The sequence below is a fragment of the Castanea sativa genome, chromosome 9 (genome assembly GCF_040712315.1).
Source record: "Castanea sativa cultivar Marrone di Chiusa Pesio chromosome 9, ASM4071231v1".
In the NCBI taxonomy this organism is placed as follows: Eukaryota; Viridiplantae; Streptophyta; class Magnoliopsida; order Fagales; family Fagaceae; genus Castanea; species Castanea sativa.
In genome coordinates this window covers 14,656,921-14,673,826 of record NC_134021.1, presented here as the reverse complement: position 1 = coordinate 14,673,826, position 16,906 = coordinate 14,656,921, and the positions used below count along the sequence as shown (strand labels likewise).

Below are 16,906 nucleotides of genomic sequence, written 5' to 3'. Positions count from 1 at the left end.
ACAGATGCTCACCATTACGTGTTCGCCACGCGAAAGTCAAGTAAGCCCCACCTCTTTTTTCTCTCTCTCTTTCTCAAACCTTCCTAAATTATACGTGTATTTCTCTTACATACATATAGACTGTATAGCTTTGTAGCCAATTGAACCCAAAAATATTTTTTTTTTTTAGAGAGAGTGTGTGTGTGTCTGTGTGAGAGAGAGTGAGAGAGATTATCTGGGTGTTTATAAGAGAGTAATAGAGATAGAGAGTTGGGTTATATGTGTTTTTGTTTGGGTTCAGTGGTTTGAGGTTGTAAGAGTGAATAGTGGGAGTGTGTTAAGGTTTTTTTTTTTTTTTTTTTTGAGGGAGAGAGAGTTTGTAATTTGTTGTTGGATGAGTTCAGTTAATAAGAGGACAACATGCGCAAGTCTTTCAAGGATTCCCTTAAGGCCCTGGAAGCTGATATTCAGTTTGCCAATACTCTGTAACTCTCTCTCTCTCTCTCTCAATTTAACTTTTTTTTTTTTTAAAATAAAGTTTTAGATTATGGGAGTTGTTTCATTGAAATTCTTTTTTTTTTTTTCTTGCTTTGGGGCTGTGAAAGATGTTTGTTTGACATGTATAGTCAATTATTTTTTTAATTAAATTTATTAATTTCTGATTTCTCTGTTTTTTGGGTTTCTCTGTTTTCATGCTCTTAGCTGCTGAATTAGAATAAAACAGTTTATTTTAAAATATTATCCAAAACCCAGTCTGGGTTTCTTAAGAATTTATGTTATATGTGCGATATGCTTATGACCCAATTGAAGAAAATTGAGGTTCTGGTTCATTCCTACTTACTGTTAATAGTTCTGTGTATTTCAATGGGCTCCAGGTGGTTATGTGGAAGAAGGTTGTGATTTTTGCTTTGTAATTTTATGAATTACACTGTACAGAAACTACTTGTTGATTTTTTTGGAAGATGCTTGGTTGGTATGGTGGGTGCTTGAGGGCAATGCAAAAAAATTAGGAATAACCATAAAAGACTTTTTTTTTTTTTTTTTCTTTTAAGGTTCTGTGACTGTTTCCACTTTAAGAGAGAACCAGTCAAAGCATGTGTACCTCCATTTGCAATTTTAATACTGAGATCCTGAGTCTTTAATCCTTTTTAAGAAATGGGCTGACCTTAAAACCCTCGTCCTATTCTCATTAAAGCCAATATTTTAACTTTTCTAAGCCCATTGCATAGTTTTTAATATTTTTAGGGGGCTCTTTGAAATGTTTTTCTTGCATATTGTAAATCTTTTGCTTCTGATTAGTTTATTGAGATCCAGAACCAATCTCAAGATTTTGGGACTAGAAGAGAACTAAAATTGGTGGGGGGGGGGGGGGGGTTTGTATCTGCAAGGTTCATCCATTGGGACAGAATGTACGTTCTGCAGATTATATTAGTTACCATGTTTTTAATTGGCTAAGTACATTGTGATACAGGGCTTCTGATTATCCAAGGGAATATGATGGTGCCTGCCTTCAGATGAGATTGTCCTACTGTCCGGCTGCACAGTTTTTTCTCTTTCTTGTTCAGTGGACTGATTGTAACCTTGCTGGCACCTTAGGATTGCTTAGAATTCTTATATACAAGGTGAACTAATTTTTTTGCCTTTCATAATTATTTTTTCAGTCCCTTTGACTGGTATTGTTGCTTTCAGTCTATTTCTTTGATTGCTGTAGTGTTTCTATTGAATATCTAATGCATTATAATATAGAAAAATGCTATCTTTGGCTTTTTTAAGGGTGTGAAAGTATTAGGTTTGTCACAGGTGTATGGAGATGGGAAGACTACCATGTATATTCATGAAAGGAAAGCCAGTCTAAGAGAATTCTATGGTAATTAGGTTCCAGAAGAAATTCATTTTTTTTTTACCCGTAAAGTTCTTGAGAATGCTTTTTTCCCCTTTTTTTGTTTGTATTATTTTTGAGAAGAAGTTATAAAAGTCTGTCAATCCATTTGTTTACTGTTTTGGCTCTTCAAGAACAGGTGTGATATTTCCCTCCCTATTGCAACTTCAAAGAGGAATCACTGATATAGAAGACAGGAAACAGAGAGAAATTTGTGCTGCCAAATACAAGAGGAAGGATGATATGGACAAAGGAAAGCTCTCTGAAATTGATTTAGAGAGGGAAGAAGAATGCGGTATATGCATGGAGATGAACAGCAAGGTCGTATTGCCCATTTGCAGTCATTCTATGTGCATGAAGTGCTACCGAAATTGGTATGATGATTGTTACACAATTCATAGCTTTTATTATAACAAATTTATATCTGGAATCTATCATATGCTCACTGTTATCCTATTATGATGTTAAAGATCATACATTTGTTTATGCAATGGGGATAAGCCTAAGCAGTCTCTTCATTATCTTAACTGGATAGAGAGGGGGGGGGGGGGGTGTGGAGGTGAATAAATGAAATTGAACACCCTGAGGTTCATGGCCTTTTTGTTGTCACTTGCCAACTATTGAGACATGTTATGGGGAAACTGAGCGGAGCTATGATCATTATCTTCTCTTGAGTGGACCAACAATTCTAAATAGAGAGGCTTCTCCTGCTCTCTCTTACATGGGTACAAATTCCAAATTCGTTACGGCTAGTCCTTAATACCAAATTGGTTATTTCCCTCTTCTATAATTGCGACTCCTTGGTGATCGTTTGGTATCATTGTCAGGGTCTTATGTTGAAGGGTCTACTTTATCCTCAATAGTTCCTGGGCTCATTATTTCTTTCACATTAAACTTGTTTATGATTTGCACCATGTTTTGTCCAGTTTGACGATTGAATTTGCTCATATTGCACTTTGGGATGATTTTATTCCTTTCAAAGACTTGTCTCAGAATTAGTAGATTGTATTTTTAGGAGCCCTTTGCATGCCACTTTTCCCCTGGAAGACTAACCCAGAACCGAACACATGTTTCCATAAGATTATCGGAACCTGCATAAGCAATTTAGATCAAAAGCCTGTTCATTCTGAAAATTTACAGCTAACCCAATCTGAGATTATGGTTTTCACTAGACTATAATCGAGAGCTCATTTCTTACACAAACCTCAAAGTGCTAAACAACATATATTTTTTATGTTATGTTAGAACTCTCCCTTTTGCTGGCATTGAAGAAGAGTTTTGAAATGGTTGCTTTATGGGCTAGGACCTCTAACTTTATGTCTCATCTCCAGAATGCTTGCAAAAGTATGTCACATATCATATGTGGAATGCATGCATTGCTGCTTGTGAACTTATCATGCCTATGGACTCTGCATACTTATGTTGATTGAAGATCATTTACTTCCAAATGAAGTAGTGCCGCTTGAGTGCCTGTTGCTAATATTTATAATCATCATAGCAACCCAACTACCACTAGTAAAGTATAAATTATAACTACATGGTTCCCAAATGAAAGATGCCTCTTCTTCTTGCCCATAAACATCTAGAACCTAAAAGACTTCACTCTTGGTTCATTTAGTGAGTATCCATAATTTTCTCTCTTCTTGCGTGCTAGATACGGCATTTGTCTGTCTTTTCATGTTCTAACTATACCTTCATCATTTATTGGTGTTTTATGGTTGCTCTAGGCGTATACGATCTCAGTCATGCCCCTTTTGCCGGGACAGTCTCAGCAGAGTTGACACAGATGATCTTTGGGTCTACATCAGTAGCAGGGAGGTTGTTGACTTATCTTCAATCTCCAGAGAGAACTTGAAGAGACTTTTTATGTACATTGATAAGTTGCCACTCATTGTTCCAGATCCTGCATTTGTTTCTTATGACCCTCATCACAGTTGACTGATTATTTGCATGGCTGGAAACTTGACAGCTTGTACATATCTGATATCTCCTTCTCGATTGTACATAATTCTTGTCTCCTGAATTACGCATTTGAAACTGTAAATTTTTATTTTTATTTTTATTTTTTTTTATGGATAAAGTTTTCTTTCAAACCGTTTGGAGGAAGGAATTCTGTGATTACTCATAAACTGTCTATATAAACAAGTCATACAGTTCATTAAATAGGTAATCATGTGACAAAATATATACATAGATGATTTTGGCCATTGTCACGTAATAGGTGGGAGGAATTTCTCACCAAATGAGTTTGTAAGTAAACTTTTTCCTTTCTTAACATTTAATTATTATTTTTACTTTAAAAGTATATTATGGATAAGGTTCACTCATTTTGGCTCAAACTTTGTCTGCTTCAATTAAATGGTGATGCGTGACATATACACTACAAAGTAATTGATCATTATCTGATGGGATAATGGGAGAAGGAATTTATGGCTAGTATGGTGGGTCGGGTGGGTGGACCTCATGCAATGTCAGTTTTGAGTGATTATCTATACTACTATTTAAGGGGCTGCACTTGTTTGGATTCTTATTTTTTTAGTTCAAAAATGCCCCTACAGTCTTATGTTTAAATAGAGACAAAACTAAAGGACAATTCGGTAAAAACTCATTTTTTAGTTCAAAAATGCCCTTACAGTTTTATGTTTAAGTAGAGACAAAACTAAAGGATAATTCGGTAAAAATGTAACTCCAACTCCTACTAAAATATTGCCTAAAAAATAGGATCACTTTTTTATTAATTTTTAAATTGATTTATTCACTTATAAATTAGATTTTTAAAATAAAAATCATATATATATATAATAATTAAATACAGTTTTTTCTTACAAAATAGAACCACTAAAAAAGGAAAGTCTCATCGCACGCGCGAAGCTCGTGTGATGAGACTAGTTATTACTTTAAAGTTTAGACATATCTCTGGGAAATCATATCCTTTTTAAAAAGGTTTTTTTTTTTTTTTTTTCTTTCTTTCTTTTTTATGAGAAACATCCTTTTTAAAAAGTTAAATATTAATTTTGCTTTTTCTGTGAAAAGCATTCTGCTTGTGCTGAAATCCTGAGAATGGTCTACCAAATCATGGTTTAAGTTTTGCAAATTATTAATTAGTCCTGTTTTTCTCACATCAATAATAATTTAAATCATTTTCTTTTGATAGCATCAATAAGTTTAATAGACATAAAAATAATTATAGTCAAAATTTGTCTAAACGTTATAATATAACAAAATTTGATTTACTATGAGATCATTCAGGGAACGACCGACCGAATAGAACACAACCAATAAGTGAAGGAACTCGCCCTTCGAGACCATGCTGGCAACGACTTGGTGAAGCTATGAGAGACAGTTCTCGAATTGGGTTCCGACCGAATAGAACACAACCAATAACCAATGAGTTCTTATAGATGGATATAAGTGACTTCAAAGACAAATGCCAAGATAAACTGTTATTATTTGTTGTGTTGCGAAAGTTGATGTTGATCCAACATATTCATACATGCTTGGAAGAATTTTGTTGGCTTCTATACTGATCATTGATATTCAAATATTTATTCTTAGACCGAATTGATTTAACTCTATAAGCCGACTCATGACCTATATCACCAGGAGCAGAACTTCGTATTTCTTCTATAGAATTTCTCAATTATGAATATAATTTCAAAATTGATGGATAAAGTTTTGTTGAATTCTAAGGTAGTTACCAGAAGATCCTAATGCAATGATACCAAATTATAACCACTATACTACATTATAACCACTATACTATATTTTCAATCCTTTGGTAGAATTTAGGTTTTACAGTATTTATGTATTTCCTATTAAAATAAAGATTCATCTAAAACTGTACCATTTACCATGATTTTAATCCCAATTTGTTGAAATAGTCAAAAGCTTATGATGAATAATCACTTTTATATCCCACCATTTTTTCCTCCACCAATCACAATCGACCATAACAGAAGTTATTATACAAAAATTATGTCCCCCGAATTTTTCTTAAAATAACAGTTAAACAATAAAAATCATCCTTTTTTATAAAGTTCAATAATTTGTATTCTCTTTTTCTAACCGTTTATACTTCATGAAATTAGAGTAGATAGTTATGCCTACCCATCAACTCCATTTTAGAATAAAAATTCTCCAAGAATTGAACCCACTAATGACTCGAGCACTGATCAAAAAGCGGATGAGTCCAAGACATTTAACACACTTGAAACCAAATTGTTAACCACCCCCATCTAAGGCAACATGACATGAGGTTTCTAACCACTTCTACCATGGCCGCTACTGCCATATAGTTTCTACATTATTATTGTTATCAAATCTAATGAACATGTAAGTTATCCCATATAAATAGCAGCTTGCTTCAGCTACCATTCTTGATATGGTGCCAACTTTTTTAATTAAGATTTAGATATAATTATATACACTTTAGCCACCACATACTAAGAGAACTATAACTACTATATCTAACTAAAAGAGGAAAGCTAGAGCTGCCCATACAAGTAACTAACAAGATACTGGCAGCAGCACAAAACACATGTTTTTCATTTTTCAAAAGGGCACTAAATGTGACCTAGGAGTATTAACATACAAGGGATTCACAATCCTTTCTCACTAGATCAACCATCAAGCCCATGTCAAAATGCATCCAATTTCAGTCATCATCTTCATCCTCATCCTCCTCCTCCTCCTCTTCCTCCCCATCATCATCATCCTCATGCTGTCCCTCCTGCAAATTAAGAAACATAGCAATATATAAGCACTGGCATTGGAACCACCAAAGCAACAGCCCCAGAATCAATGTGAATGATGCAAGACATGGAATGTTTCCTTCTTGACCTCACCATTAAATTGATTAGCAGATGGTGGCATCAAAACCTTGACCAAGATTACGGGGGAAACACACTTTAATTTATGTCATTTCGATAACTAACAGGCACACCAAAATTATCTCAGGAACATTATTTAATTTTATGTACTCTCCACTACCGGGAAATAAAAATAGACCCATATATGTTTTGCATATTGATAAATTACAACCACTATGGAGCTTAAACTATGACATCATTCCCATAACGTTTTCATGTAAGGCCCGCAATTTAAGTAATTCATATGTTTAATTTGGTTTCTCCACAAGTTCCCTAACTACTAAAGCTATTTTCTATAAAAGCCCCTATTTCCTTTTAGGGCCACACTTCCCTTTCTGTTTAGCATGCCAAACACAATTTCGCTTCACAATATGGTCGTGTATAGCCCTAACTAAATAAGTTTAGCAATTCGAAACTCAAGACTCAAATAGCAGGCCAATAAAGACCTAAGCACTCAAAATTGGAACTTTAACCATTTAAAATAATTGAACAGGAAGCAATCTATCTTCTCTGACATTGTTAACCCTCCTTAACCAGTTAAAGAAAATGAGGGCAATATTATCAATTAAGCATTTACTTTATGTAACAACCAAAAAACATTATACATGAAAATGTGCCCCCACAAAAAAAAAAAAAAAAAAAAAGGTAAGAAAAGGAAACTATAGAAGTAGGACTACCTCAGCATCTTCCTCATCTTCATCATTCACTTCAGATTTTGACTTGTCTGACTCCTCATCACCATCTTCGGCCATGCTCTCCTATCATCACAAACAAAGGAAACAAATAAAGGAATGTCAATCAAGTAAACAAGCCTACCAATGTACCAAAAATAAGAAATAAATGTGATAATATTCACCTGCTTCTTGTTGTAGGCCTTCATAAGCTTTTCATAGTCAGACTTCCTTTTCTTAGCCTTGGCTTCATATGGAGCTTTTTCCTTCCAAACCAGCCACGAAAGCTTAAGTCAATAATACATGCTTCATATACTAGAATAAAATTATAAAATGAGCATTGCAGAAGTGGTTCACTGAGAGAACCATCCCCCATGGCTAAAATTATCTATCTCAAAAGAACTCATTCACCAAAATCACCATGCGCCATCACTGAAAGGCTTTGCCTTCACTAAAACAATACCTGTTTCACATACATCTTCAATTCTCAACCTCACAAGAACACCCATCTCCTTGAAGGGATTGAGAAGGTAAAAACAGTCATTTATCACTAGGCTTATGTAATGTTCATAGTGATTTGCCCAAGAATTTCAGTGTCAGGTGTAAAAAAAATTGTGTCGTGCAATAACATATTTTACAACAGCTTTTCAAACAAAATTCAATAAAATTTTAAATTAAACCGTTTCAGAGGGCAGAAAACCCCTCAATATGACCTGCATGTATGATTAAAATTTAGAATACTTACAGCCTCAGACATTGATTTCCACTTCTCTCCTCCAGCTTTTCCAACCTTCAATTGAAACATACAATGAACAAAATCACTTGCTTTTTTTTTTTTTGGGGGGGGGGAATTTTGGGAAGCAAATCTAGTATATAACTTACAGCTGACACAGCTTTAACCTCAGGGTGTTCCTTCTTGTACTCCTTCCTGAACTCCTCACTATTACATTAACCCACATGGATCAGACAGATCTTCAAAATCACCATTTCCAAAAAATCAATCAATATTAACTGTAGAAAGCAACAGAGAAAGAAATACATACAGGAAAACAAAGAAAGCACTAGGAGGCCGTTTTGGTTTGTTAGGGTCTTTCTTGGCACTTTTTGGCTTCTTGGCCTGTCGTTTGCTACTCTTGTTAACCTTCGCCACTGCCTTCCGCTTCCCAACCTTTCTGAAAAATTGAAGATACATGACACATCACTACAATATTTCTGTAACCGCTGTATACACCCTCGAGTACATAACATTAGATATCAATAGATCTTATTGTTAGACTTATGGTCAAGTGATTAAATTCACCATTTCCTAAGAGCTTAAGCCTTTGGGACAGTTGGTAATTTAACATAATATCGGAGCAGGAGATCCTAAGTTCGATCTCTGGCTTTACTTTACCTCCCATTTAAAAAGTTAAATTCTCACTTGTTGGGCCCCCACTTATAAAGGGAAAGTTTAGACCCACAAGTGAGGGGAAATGTTAGACTTATGGTCACGTGATTAAATTCACAATTTCTTAAAAGTTTAAACTTTTGGGATAATCGGTAATTTAACACTTATAACCATAGCATTGGTCGTGAAAACTGACAACCCACAAAAATAGATCATGTCAAGAAACAATCTTTTCAAAGTTCGAGTTAAGCCCAACACAATCAAATATAACGTAAGAATGTTTTTAAAATCAATACATCAAAACCAACCTGTCATCCACGGGCTTCAAAGCTTCCCTTGAGTTCCTAGCAGCCCCCTTACCCTTGGCACCCTTCATCTTTACAATTTCTCTGGGCAAATAAACACTCGAATCAAAACGGAACAATTCAAGAAACAATTAACCACGTTATAAAATATATGGCACAATGGCTGAACAACATTGATTACCCTCAATTCAAAGAAACAAAAGCTTAGCTCACAAGAAAATGAGTTCTGTGCAATTCAATGCAACACACAGACACATAAATTAACCTCACAAAACATATTGAACATGTAAAACACACATTTACACAAAATAATTTTAAAACAAATAGTCAGAATGTTGAAAAGACATATACAAACAAATCTTTTTTCTTTTTAAAAAAAAAAAAAGCTCACATGGTTTTAAATATGCAAAGATCAACAACGATACAAGCATTTGGTCAAACTTACACTTTCTTAAGAAATGGGTGTTGAGACACCAATAGTTGCAATGATCAATAACAAGCTACTCAATAATAAGCTTAGACTAAAAATAAATATACACGTAGAGAGAGTTTGAATAATACTAATTGTTAATGTATTAACTTATGGCCCAAGAGGCCCAAGCTTATTACAAGCCCATTAACTTGTAGAACAAGCAAAGTAATCCTAGCCACTGCAACCTAGGCTTAGCTAGTAGCTACTATATATTCCTACATTAGCTTCAATCTTGCTTTGCTTTCTCTTTCGATCCATATTATTTAGATAATAATAATAATAACAAAAGTTGTCCAGCCAAAAATGAGAAACTTATAATTACACACAGAATTTCAAGTTTCAAACTTTCAATCATAAAAGTTCTAAAATAATAGTAATATAATAACTATTAGGCACACGCTAAGCCTTTCATTTTTTTAAAAAATTAAAAAAATTGTCAATGCTTTTTCAATTCTCAACAAAATATTTTCAAAAGTGATTTATTATTACGTGCCCTAAGCCTACACATTAGCAAAATCCTAATTATAAATAGAGCAAACCAAAATAATTCTATAGGCCCATAAAAATAAATAAATAGATTACTAAAAAAATATAATAGACTCAAGCCGTTACTTTTAAAAATAAAAAAAAAACTCTGTTAGAAAATAATACTTAACAACATAACGAGTACTAAAAAAAGATTAAAATTCTTCTATCTTCTAGTCTCAGTTAACTTTTTTCTCAATTAGCAAAAAAAAAAAAAAAAAAGAGCCAGAAAAACCAACGAAATAGATCTGGAGAAGAAATGGTGTTACCTAGAACGGAACGGAGAAGTGAGTCTTCGAAGCTAAAGAGAACAAAACGGAAAACAGAGAATCAAAGCGAGAAAGTATGAAAAAGCCAGAGAAGTAGAAGTTTGTAGTAGAAAGAAAGGAAATAAGCAACCGGAACAGCAAGTAAACCTTTGGGAGATTACCGCCAAATGGGTCAACTATATTAGACTGCTTTTACCGACTATAGCCGGTCTCCCAAAATTCTCGTACCATATTATTGCTAATTATACTATGTTATTATATTTTATTACCTTTTCTTATTAGTGGGGAATTTTTGTTTTTGTTTTTTTTTTAGTATTATTAATTTTTTATCATAATCGCAAACAACGGTGATTATGATGATTGCAGCCAAAGTTATCCAATACAGACAGTGACAATATCGATATTTGTGTCAGGTTCCAGAAACTGACACGTGGATTTTTCTGCTTGGTCACTGTGGCCATGGCTGTGACACTGAACTGAACTGTTTGGGAGCTTTAACTTTTTCTGTTGGTAAGCACTGCATGAAGTGTGACACTTCACTAGGAATCTTTGGGTTTTTGTTTTGTTTTTGTTTTGTTTTTAAATAAAGTTACTGTTTTGGCCCAAAAAGCATTTTGGTTTTCACTTTATATGGGCCGAAGGCAAGTAGCCCAGTTATCAATAACCACTAAGTTTCATGATACTTTTCAACGATTCTTGAAAATTTTAATTAAAAAATTAAATTGGTTCTCGGAAAATAATCAAAATTATTAAAAGAATTGTGAAATTTGTGCTTTGTTGAATTAGATGCTAAGAACATTACTTGCATGATTAACAATGCCGCATACAATAACAATAATCTTGATGATATTTCCTAATCAATGTATGAATGTGCTAGTTAAGTTTGGCTGTATTCAAACTTTAGATTTTGTGATATTTGATAATCCACTGCCTATATTGGTTCCTTTTTCTTGCTTTTAATAAAGTTAGTAGTGTTTGTAATAGACTTATCTGTTGATAGTTTAATATACAATCTTTTATTATCATAAAAAAAAGGTTATTCTTTAAGCATGTACTTATTTCGTAGTGGAGTATAGTTTCATACTTACATAGAAAATTATAGAATTGAGGGCTTTCCAAGGGAGGTTGCTGTAAAAATGAAGATTTTGTTAACTACTATTATGGTCCTCTCGTGGATGTAGCTTTTATTCTTCCTTTTGGTTTCTCTAATGTCAAAAAAAAAAAAAAAAATACCTCAGCAGACCTTGTAATTGCAGCATGTGGCAAAATAAGATTAAATTATTCAACATTTAGATTTTGTATTCTTAGATTTAGTCTTAGCCTCTTCTCAAAAAAAAAAAAAAAAAAAAAAAAGAGGAAGAAGAAGAAGAAGAAGAAGAAGAGATTAAATATTAGCAAGTTCTCATCATTTCAAGTGCAAATACTTATACAGTTTTATTTCATATTTTGTTGCCCCATTGTGTTTCAAAATCTTCTTAAGTGAGACAATTACGAATCCAAAAAAAAAAAAACAAAATTCATGCATTTAGTAAACAACCCAATAAATATATATGTGATATATCTCTAGTTGTTGTTGTATTTTTGCTTACAAGTGAAAAAAAAGGTCCCAAAAAACAATGAATATGGCTGATGACCAAAAAAACCGCAATAATGTTTTAAACTTCCTTTGACTATCTTCGTTTAAGTTAATGCCATGATGATGATATCCAGCAAGACTTCTTCTTGGCAATCATAGTATGTCTTTAAAATACACTGTTAGGAAAATAAGGTTGTACCTCTAATTAACTAATTATAAGTGTTTCATCCCTTGATTCTCCACAAAAAAAAAAAAGTGTCTTCATTCCTTAAGTTTTGTGCAAATACACGTCAATGACAATGAAACATTCCTAGTTCCTACTATATAGACAATGAAAGAAACAAAGATATACAATAGATATGTGCTACCCCAGGCAGAGATACACGAAATGATGAATAAAAGTGAACGCATGGTGTGTGCATGTCATAGCCTAAAAATATTCTAAGTAAGTTTTTCAAAACCTGACTTAAAGAAATCGTTGAAAAATAAAGGGCTAATGAACTAGCTCTTCATGTGGGTCAGCCAAGCAACAAACTCGTAAAGAGTTACAAATTATAGGAGGAAAATTTTATGAAAAATGTTAATGGAACAAGAAGTTGTCAATGCATAGGGAAAGGCATATTCCTAATTGCTACCATATAATACAACAAAAACCAGAAACAATAGATGCATCATGAATTATTCTACCTCAGGTTGAGCTAGTGAGCTATTTAAAATATTGCATATAATATCGAATCAGTGTACAGATGTGTTCCCTGGTCTAAATCCATTATTCTTCCATTGCTCAAGTTGGCATCTAAAGATATGAAAACTACTTTGTATTCTATAATGTGACGGAGGGTATCTTATGGGACTATTCTCTCACAACATGCAAAATCTACACATCTATGACTTATAAATGGTGCGAGAGAAAAGTCTCATGAGATCATGGCATAAAATACTTTTTCATCTTATAGGTTGCTCTTGCCCTAAAAGTAATGGAAACTAATTGTTTAATTATATTTTATGTAGTTGGATTGTTTTAATTAGTCAAATTTTATGTATAGTTTTTTTTTTTTAAATAATTATATTTGGACTCCTATTTTTAAATTGAGACAAAATATTATTATAGTTTAGACTTTGTCAGGAATGTTACAATACAACTGGTACTTTTTTGGCATTTTCAACGAAGACTAGAGTTTAAATCTCCCATTTTCCAACTATCAAAATATTTATAATAAAAAAAAAAAACTATATAAGATTTAAAAACTATTAATTCATCTTTCTTTGTCTTTCCTTAATAACTGAAGATTCACCCACCATTTACATCTATATTACTTCATTACATAAGGTAGAGGTATAACTTATTTATTTAAGTTTTTAAGTTTACAACAAATCAATTTAAAAAAAAAAATAGAAACATATTTTGATATTTTGTTATTGAGGCATATGAATTGATATAAAAATATCTATTGTTATGTCTAATATGTCATTTTGTTGATGTGACTTCATGTGAATAGTGTATTAAGCCCAATACTTATTGTTTTAAGGGATTGGATTTAGTTCACCGCAGAAAAATTAGGCTAATATAGAATACTTTGTTACTTTCTTGATTATGTAATACACTACGCTCACTAGGACATATTACAAGGTCCAAACAAGTTCAAAAATCGCAAAATTTGAATTCCTTTGAATCCAAGTGTGTTCTCTAGTGGCTGCTTGAGGATACCGGACGGTATTTCCCTCTCTTTTCTCTCTTTTTGAATTATGACAGAGTTGTTCTCAAGAATTTTACTGTAATTCACTGTTGCTGAATGAATTTCATTGTTGGCTACTTCCCCTTTAATAGTGTCATCCTAGGGTTTCTGAAGTACCACTGATTCCCTCTATTTGCTCCCCTGGGTACCAGAACCAATGTTGTGCTAACATTGGTGGCTGATCCCTTCCTCATTCCTCATTATTTTCTTCTTTTGAGGTTCCTTCTTTAAAAAGCCTCTTGCTAACTTTTCCGTTCTGAGGGGTCCTAGAAGGCTAGCTTTTTGTTCTTTCCTTCTCCAAGGTAGGAATAGCAACGGGTTGGGTTCGGGCCGAGTTTTTTGATACCCAAACCCGACCTACGGGTCCTCCCCTATAACTTGGACCCGGCCCGTTTAATAAATGAGTCTTTTTTTAGCCCCAAACCCGGCCCTTTGGGTCTTTGCGGGCCCCGTCCAACCACAAACACAAACAACAACAACAACAAAAATCAATCAATTGCTGAAATGAGATTCTTAGACAGAAAATAAATAATAAATAAACACAAAAAATAGAAGAAATAATACTTCTGTGTGGACAAAAGGTCCAGGGCATGTTCTTGGGCCTTGGGCCTGATCCAAGGGTATTTACTTGTCCAAAGAGGATTTAGTGATAATAATGATATCAAACTTAAAAGTCTACGAGCAAACTGTTGTGAAGGAGGCTGGTGGAAATAGTCCGAGGAGAGGTATCTCCTCGGCTAAGTGAAGTGAAGGTCAGATGATACGCCATGGTGATTAGAATGATATTCTAGAAGGTCCTATGGATGAAGATATATTTCACAAGGACATAGAGAGGAAGAACGGATGAGAAATATTTTAGAGAAAACTGCTACCACCGCATTGAATGCTCTGTACCTAAATCTTTGGCCGCATTAATGAGGAAGTGACATCTGAACAGTGGTGATCAACCTTACAGTTATTGTCTGAAGACTTCAGGAAAGGGCTTATGGGACAAGTATCTTGATCGGTGATGTGATCCATACGTGGAAGATGGGGAGAAGGAGGAGGATGATATAAAAGAAAAAGAAAGGCATTCAGGAAGGGGGATCGGAGAAGAAAGAGAGAAAATACTGTACACACCACCATCCATAACTGTAATTTATCTTTGGAAGAGGGAAAGATAATACAAATCATCATCGGCTTGTGTCTAAGGAGAAATTCTGTTACATAAACAGTTCATTGTATGTGACATGGTAATCTAATTCATCATTTTTGTTATCCAACATCACTAGAACCTAGATTTCAAGCCTACTCTCTACAAATTTCATTGTATTGGGCTTTTTGGGCCTATCCCCTTCTTACTGTTGGGTTTGGGTGCAAATTGTGACCTTACAACTTCATTTATGGACCAATTTTTACATTAACACAAACATCAACTCCAATTCACATTTAAACTAACACAAAATATACACATGCATTACATTCTATACAGATTGAATCCTCAAACAAATACCCAAAAACAAAAACTACTCAGAGAGGAAATGAACCCAAAAAAAAAATGAACAAAAAAAAATGAAGAACTCAGACCACTAAAGCTCCATCGGTGGTGCTCCGATCTAACAACACGACCTCATCTCTCTCCGATCTAACAATCTCATGCTTCAATCTATGGATTTCATGCTCCTCCGTGACTAACGGCAACCACCATGAGATCCATGCTCCTCCACGAGGACGAGGGTGGGTCGGTGAGTGAATGAGAGTGAAGGTGAGGATAAGATGTGAGTGAGAGTTAGAGTCAATGAGGAGAGGATGAGATGTGAGTGAGCGAGAGTGTGAGAGTGAGGGTCTGAGTCAGTGAGGGTAAGGTAAGAGAGGCGGCTGAGTTGAGAGAGAAATGAGGGAAACGAGTTTTAGGGTTAGAGTTGATATATATATATATATATATATATAGGTACTTTTTTTGTAATTTTAAATTTATCTAACCGGGTAGGGTAGGGTCCGAGTTTGTGTTTGGGTTTAAAAAAAACCGGAACCCACTTCGGATTTTTTTTAAAACCCAAACCCGACCCTATTCTTTATTGGGCCAGGTAAAATCCGACCCATTAGGGTCGGGCCGGGTACTCGTGGGTCAGGCAAAAATTGCCATCCCTACTTCAAGGCTTCTAAATTCCACTTTTTTTCTTCAGACCCACCTTTTAGCTGCTTTTCCTTTTGTCTTTTTCCCAAGTGAACTGATTCCTTTCTGCTATGCCGAAAGATCCCAAACCACTTTCCTTCTTGGTTATTTTTCTTAGGTTCCCCGAGGTACCAAACTTTTGCTCATGAGTTGTTGGTTCCCAGGCCCTCTGACCCCTTTTCTGCATCATTGGGTGGCTGATATGGGCATATCTATTCTTGTTCCTTGTGTTTCTTGGCACCCCCCTGAACTGTCTTAATCCTAGCTTTGCTTCATGTCCCGAGGATCCCAAGCTCCTGAGAATCCCTAGGTATCCTAGCCTAGTTATTTTCCCGGGCTCCCTAGCGTTTTTTCTGACCTTTGATGGTTGGGCTAGGCTTTTTCTTTCCTCTATTTCATGGGGCCAGAAATTTGCCCATCCATGGATTTGGATCCCTCCTTATGGACTCTTAATGGGTTTGGGCCTCTCACTTTTTTCTTTCTTTGAAGCCCAAACGCTTTGTTTTTTTCCTAAGTTTCAATCATTTGGTTGTTTTGGGCCCTTGGAACAACATTGTAATTTTTTGGACCTCAACAATCTTGTTAAGGATTGCAAAATGCACCCACTAAGGAGGAATAAATGAGTTTTAGAACTCTTTGCATTGGTATGTAATAAAATTAAATAAACAAATGTTTCTTTAACTAAATGATGTGTGATTTATAAAAATAATTAATCGATTACAATAAAAAAACTCAACCTTACCTAATGCATTAAGATACTTGTTAACCAGACTCATAATAAAAATTATATTATTTCAAACAAAACTTATTATTTTATCAAATTATGAAAAGAAGATTTAGAACACAACTTTTGTTTCATAATTGTTGTCACAACTTTAGAGTGATCAATTATGAGTGAATGAACCGCTCGGTCGATTCCTTCTCAGGCCTTAAAACTTGAGTTCTCAAGTGAGTGGGGGAACGAATTCAAGTAGTAGTATAGGAGTGATGGAGAAAAGTAGTGGCTCGATAGGAAAATAATTGTGGATATCATTCACAATCGACTTCAATAAATGCCCGTGTTTAGCATTGCTCCATGATATTT

General features: G+C 34.4%; 2 protein-coding genes across 3 annotated transcripts; one reads left to right on the top strand and one right to left on the bottom strand.

The window, feature by feature from the left end:
• Window positions 1-4,028, top strand: LOC142610707 (E3 ubiquitin-protein ligase AIRP2). 2 transcript variants are annotated; one of them, XM_075782620.1, is made up of 5 exons: window positions 1-464; window positions 1,451-1,601; window positions 1,780-1,846; window positions 1,998-2,232; window positions 3,586-4,028. In XM_075782620.1, exons 1-5 carry the CDS (start codon window positions 400-402, stop codon window positions 3,794-3,796), a joined length of 729 nt encoding a protein of 242 aa, XP_075638735.1. In that variant the 5' UTR covers window positions 1-399; the 3' UTR covers window positions 3,797-4,028. The 2 variants fall into 2 exon arrangements, with proteins under 2 accessions (XP_075638735.1, XP_075638734.1); XM_075782619.1 differs by having other exon boundaries at window positions 262-464; window positions 1,753-1,846.
• A 2,167-nt stretch (window positions 4,029-6,195) lies between these two features.
• On the bottom strand, window positions 6,196-10,506 carry LOC142610808 (high mobility group B protein 3-like). Its single transcript, XM_075782751.1, has 8 exons — window positions 10,356-10,506; window positions 9,093-9,173; window positions 8,441-8,569; window positions 8,280-8,337; window positions 8,143-8,187; window positions 7,583-7,663; window positions 7,404-7,484; window positions 6,196-6,587 (listed from the first exon to the last, which is right to left on the bottom strand). Exons 2-8 carry the CDS (start codon window positions 9,158-9,160, stop codon window positions 6,513-6,515), a joined length of 537 nt encoding a protein of 178 aa, XP_075638866.1. The 5' UTR covers window positions 9,161-9,173; window positions 10,356-10,506; the 3' UTR covers window positions 6,196-6,512.
• Between the last annotated feature and the right edge of the window lie 6,400 nt (window positions 10,507-16,906).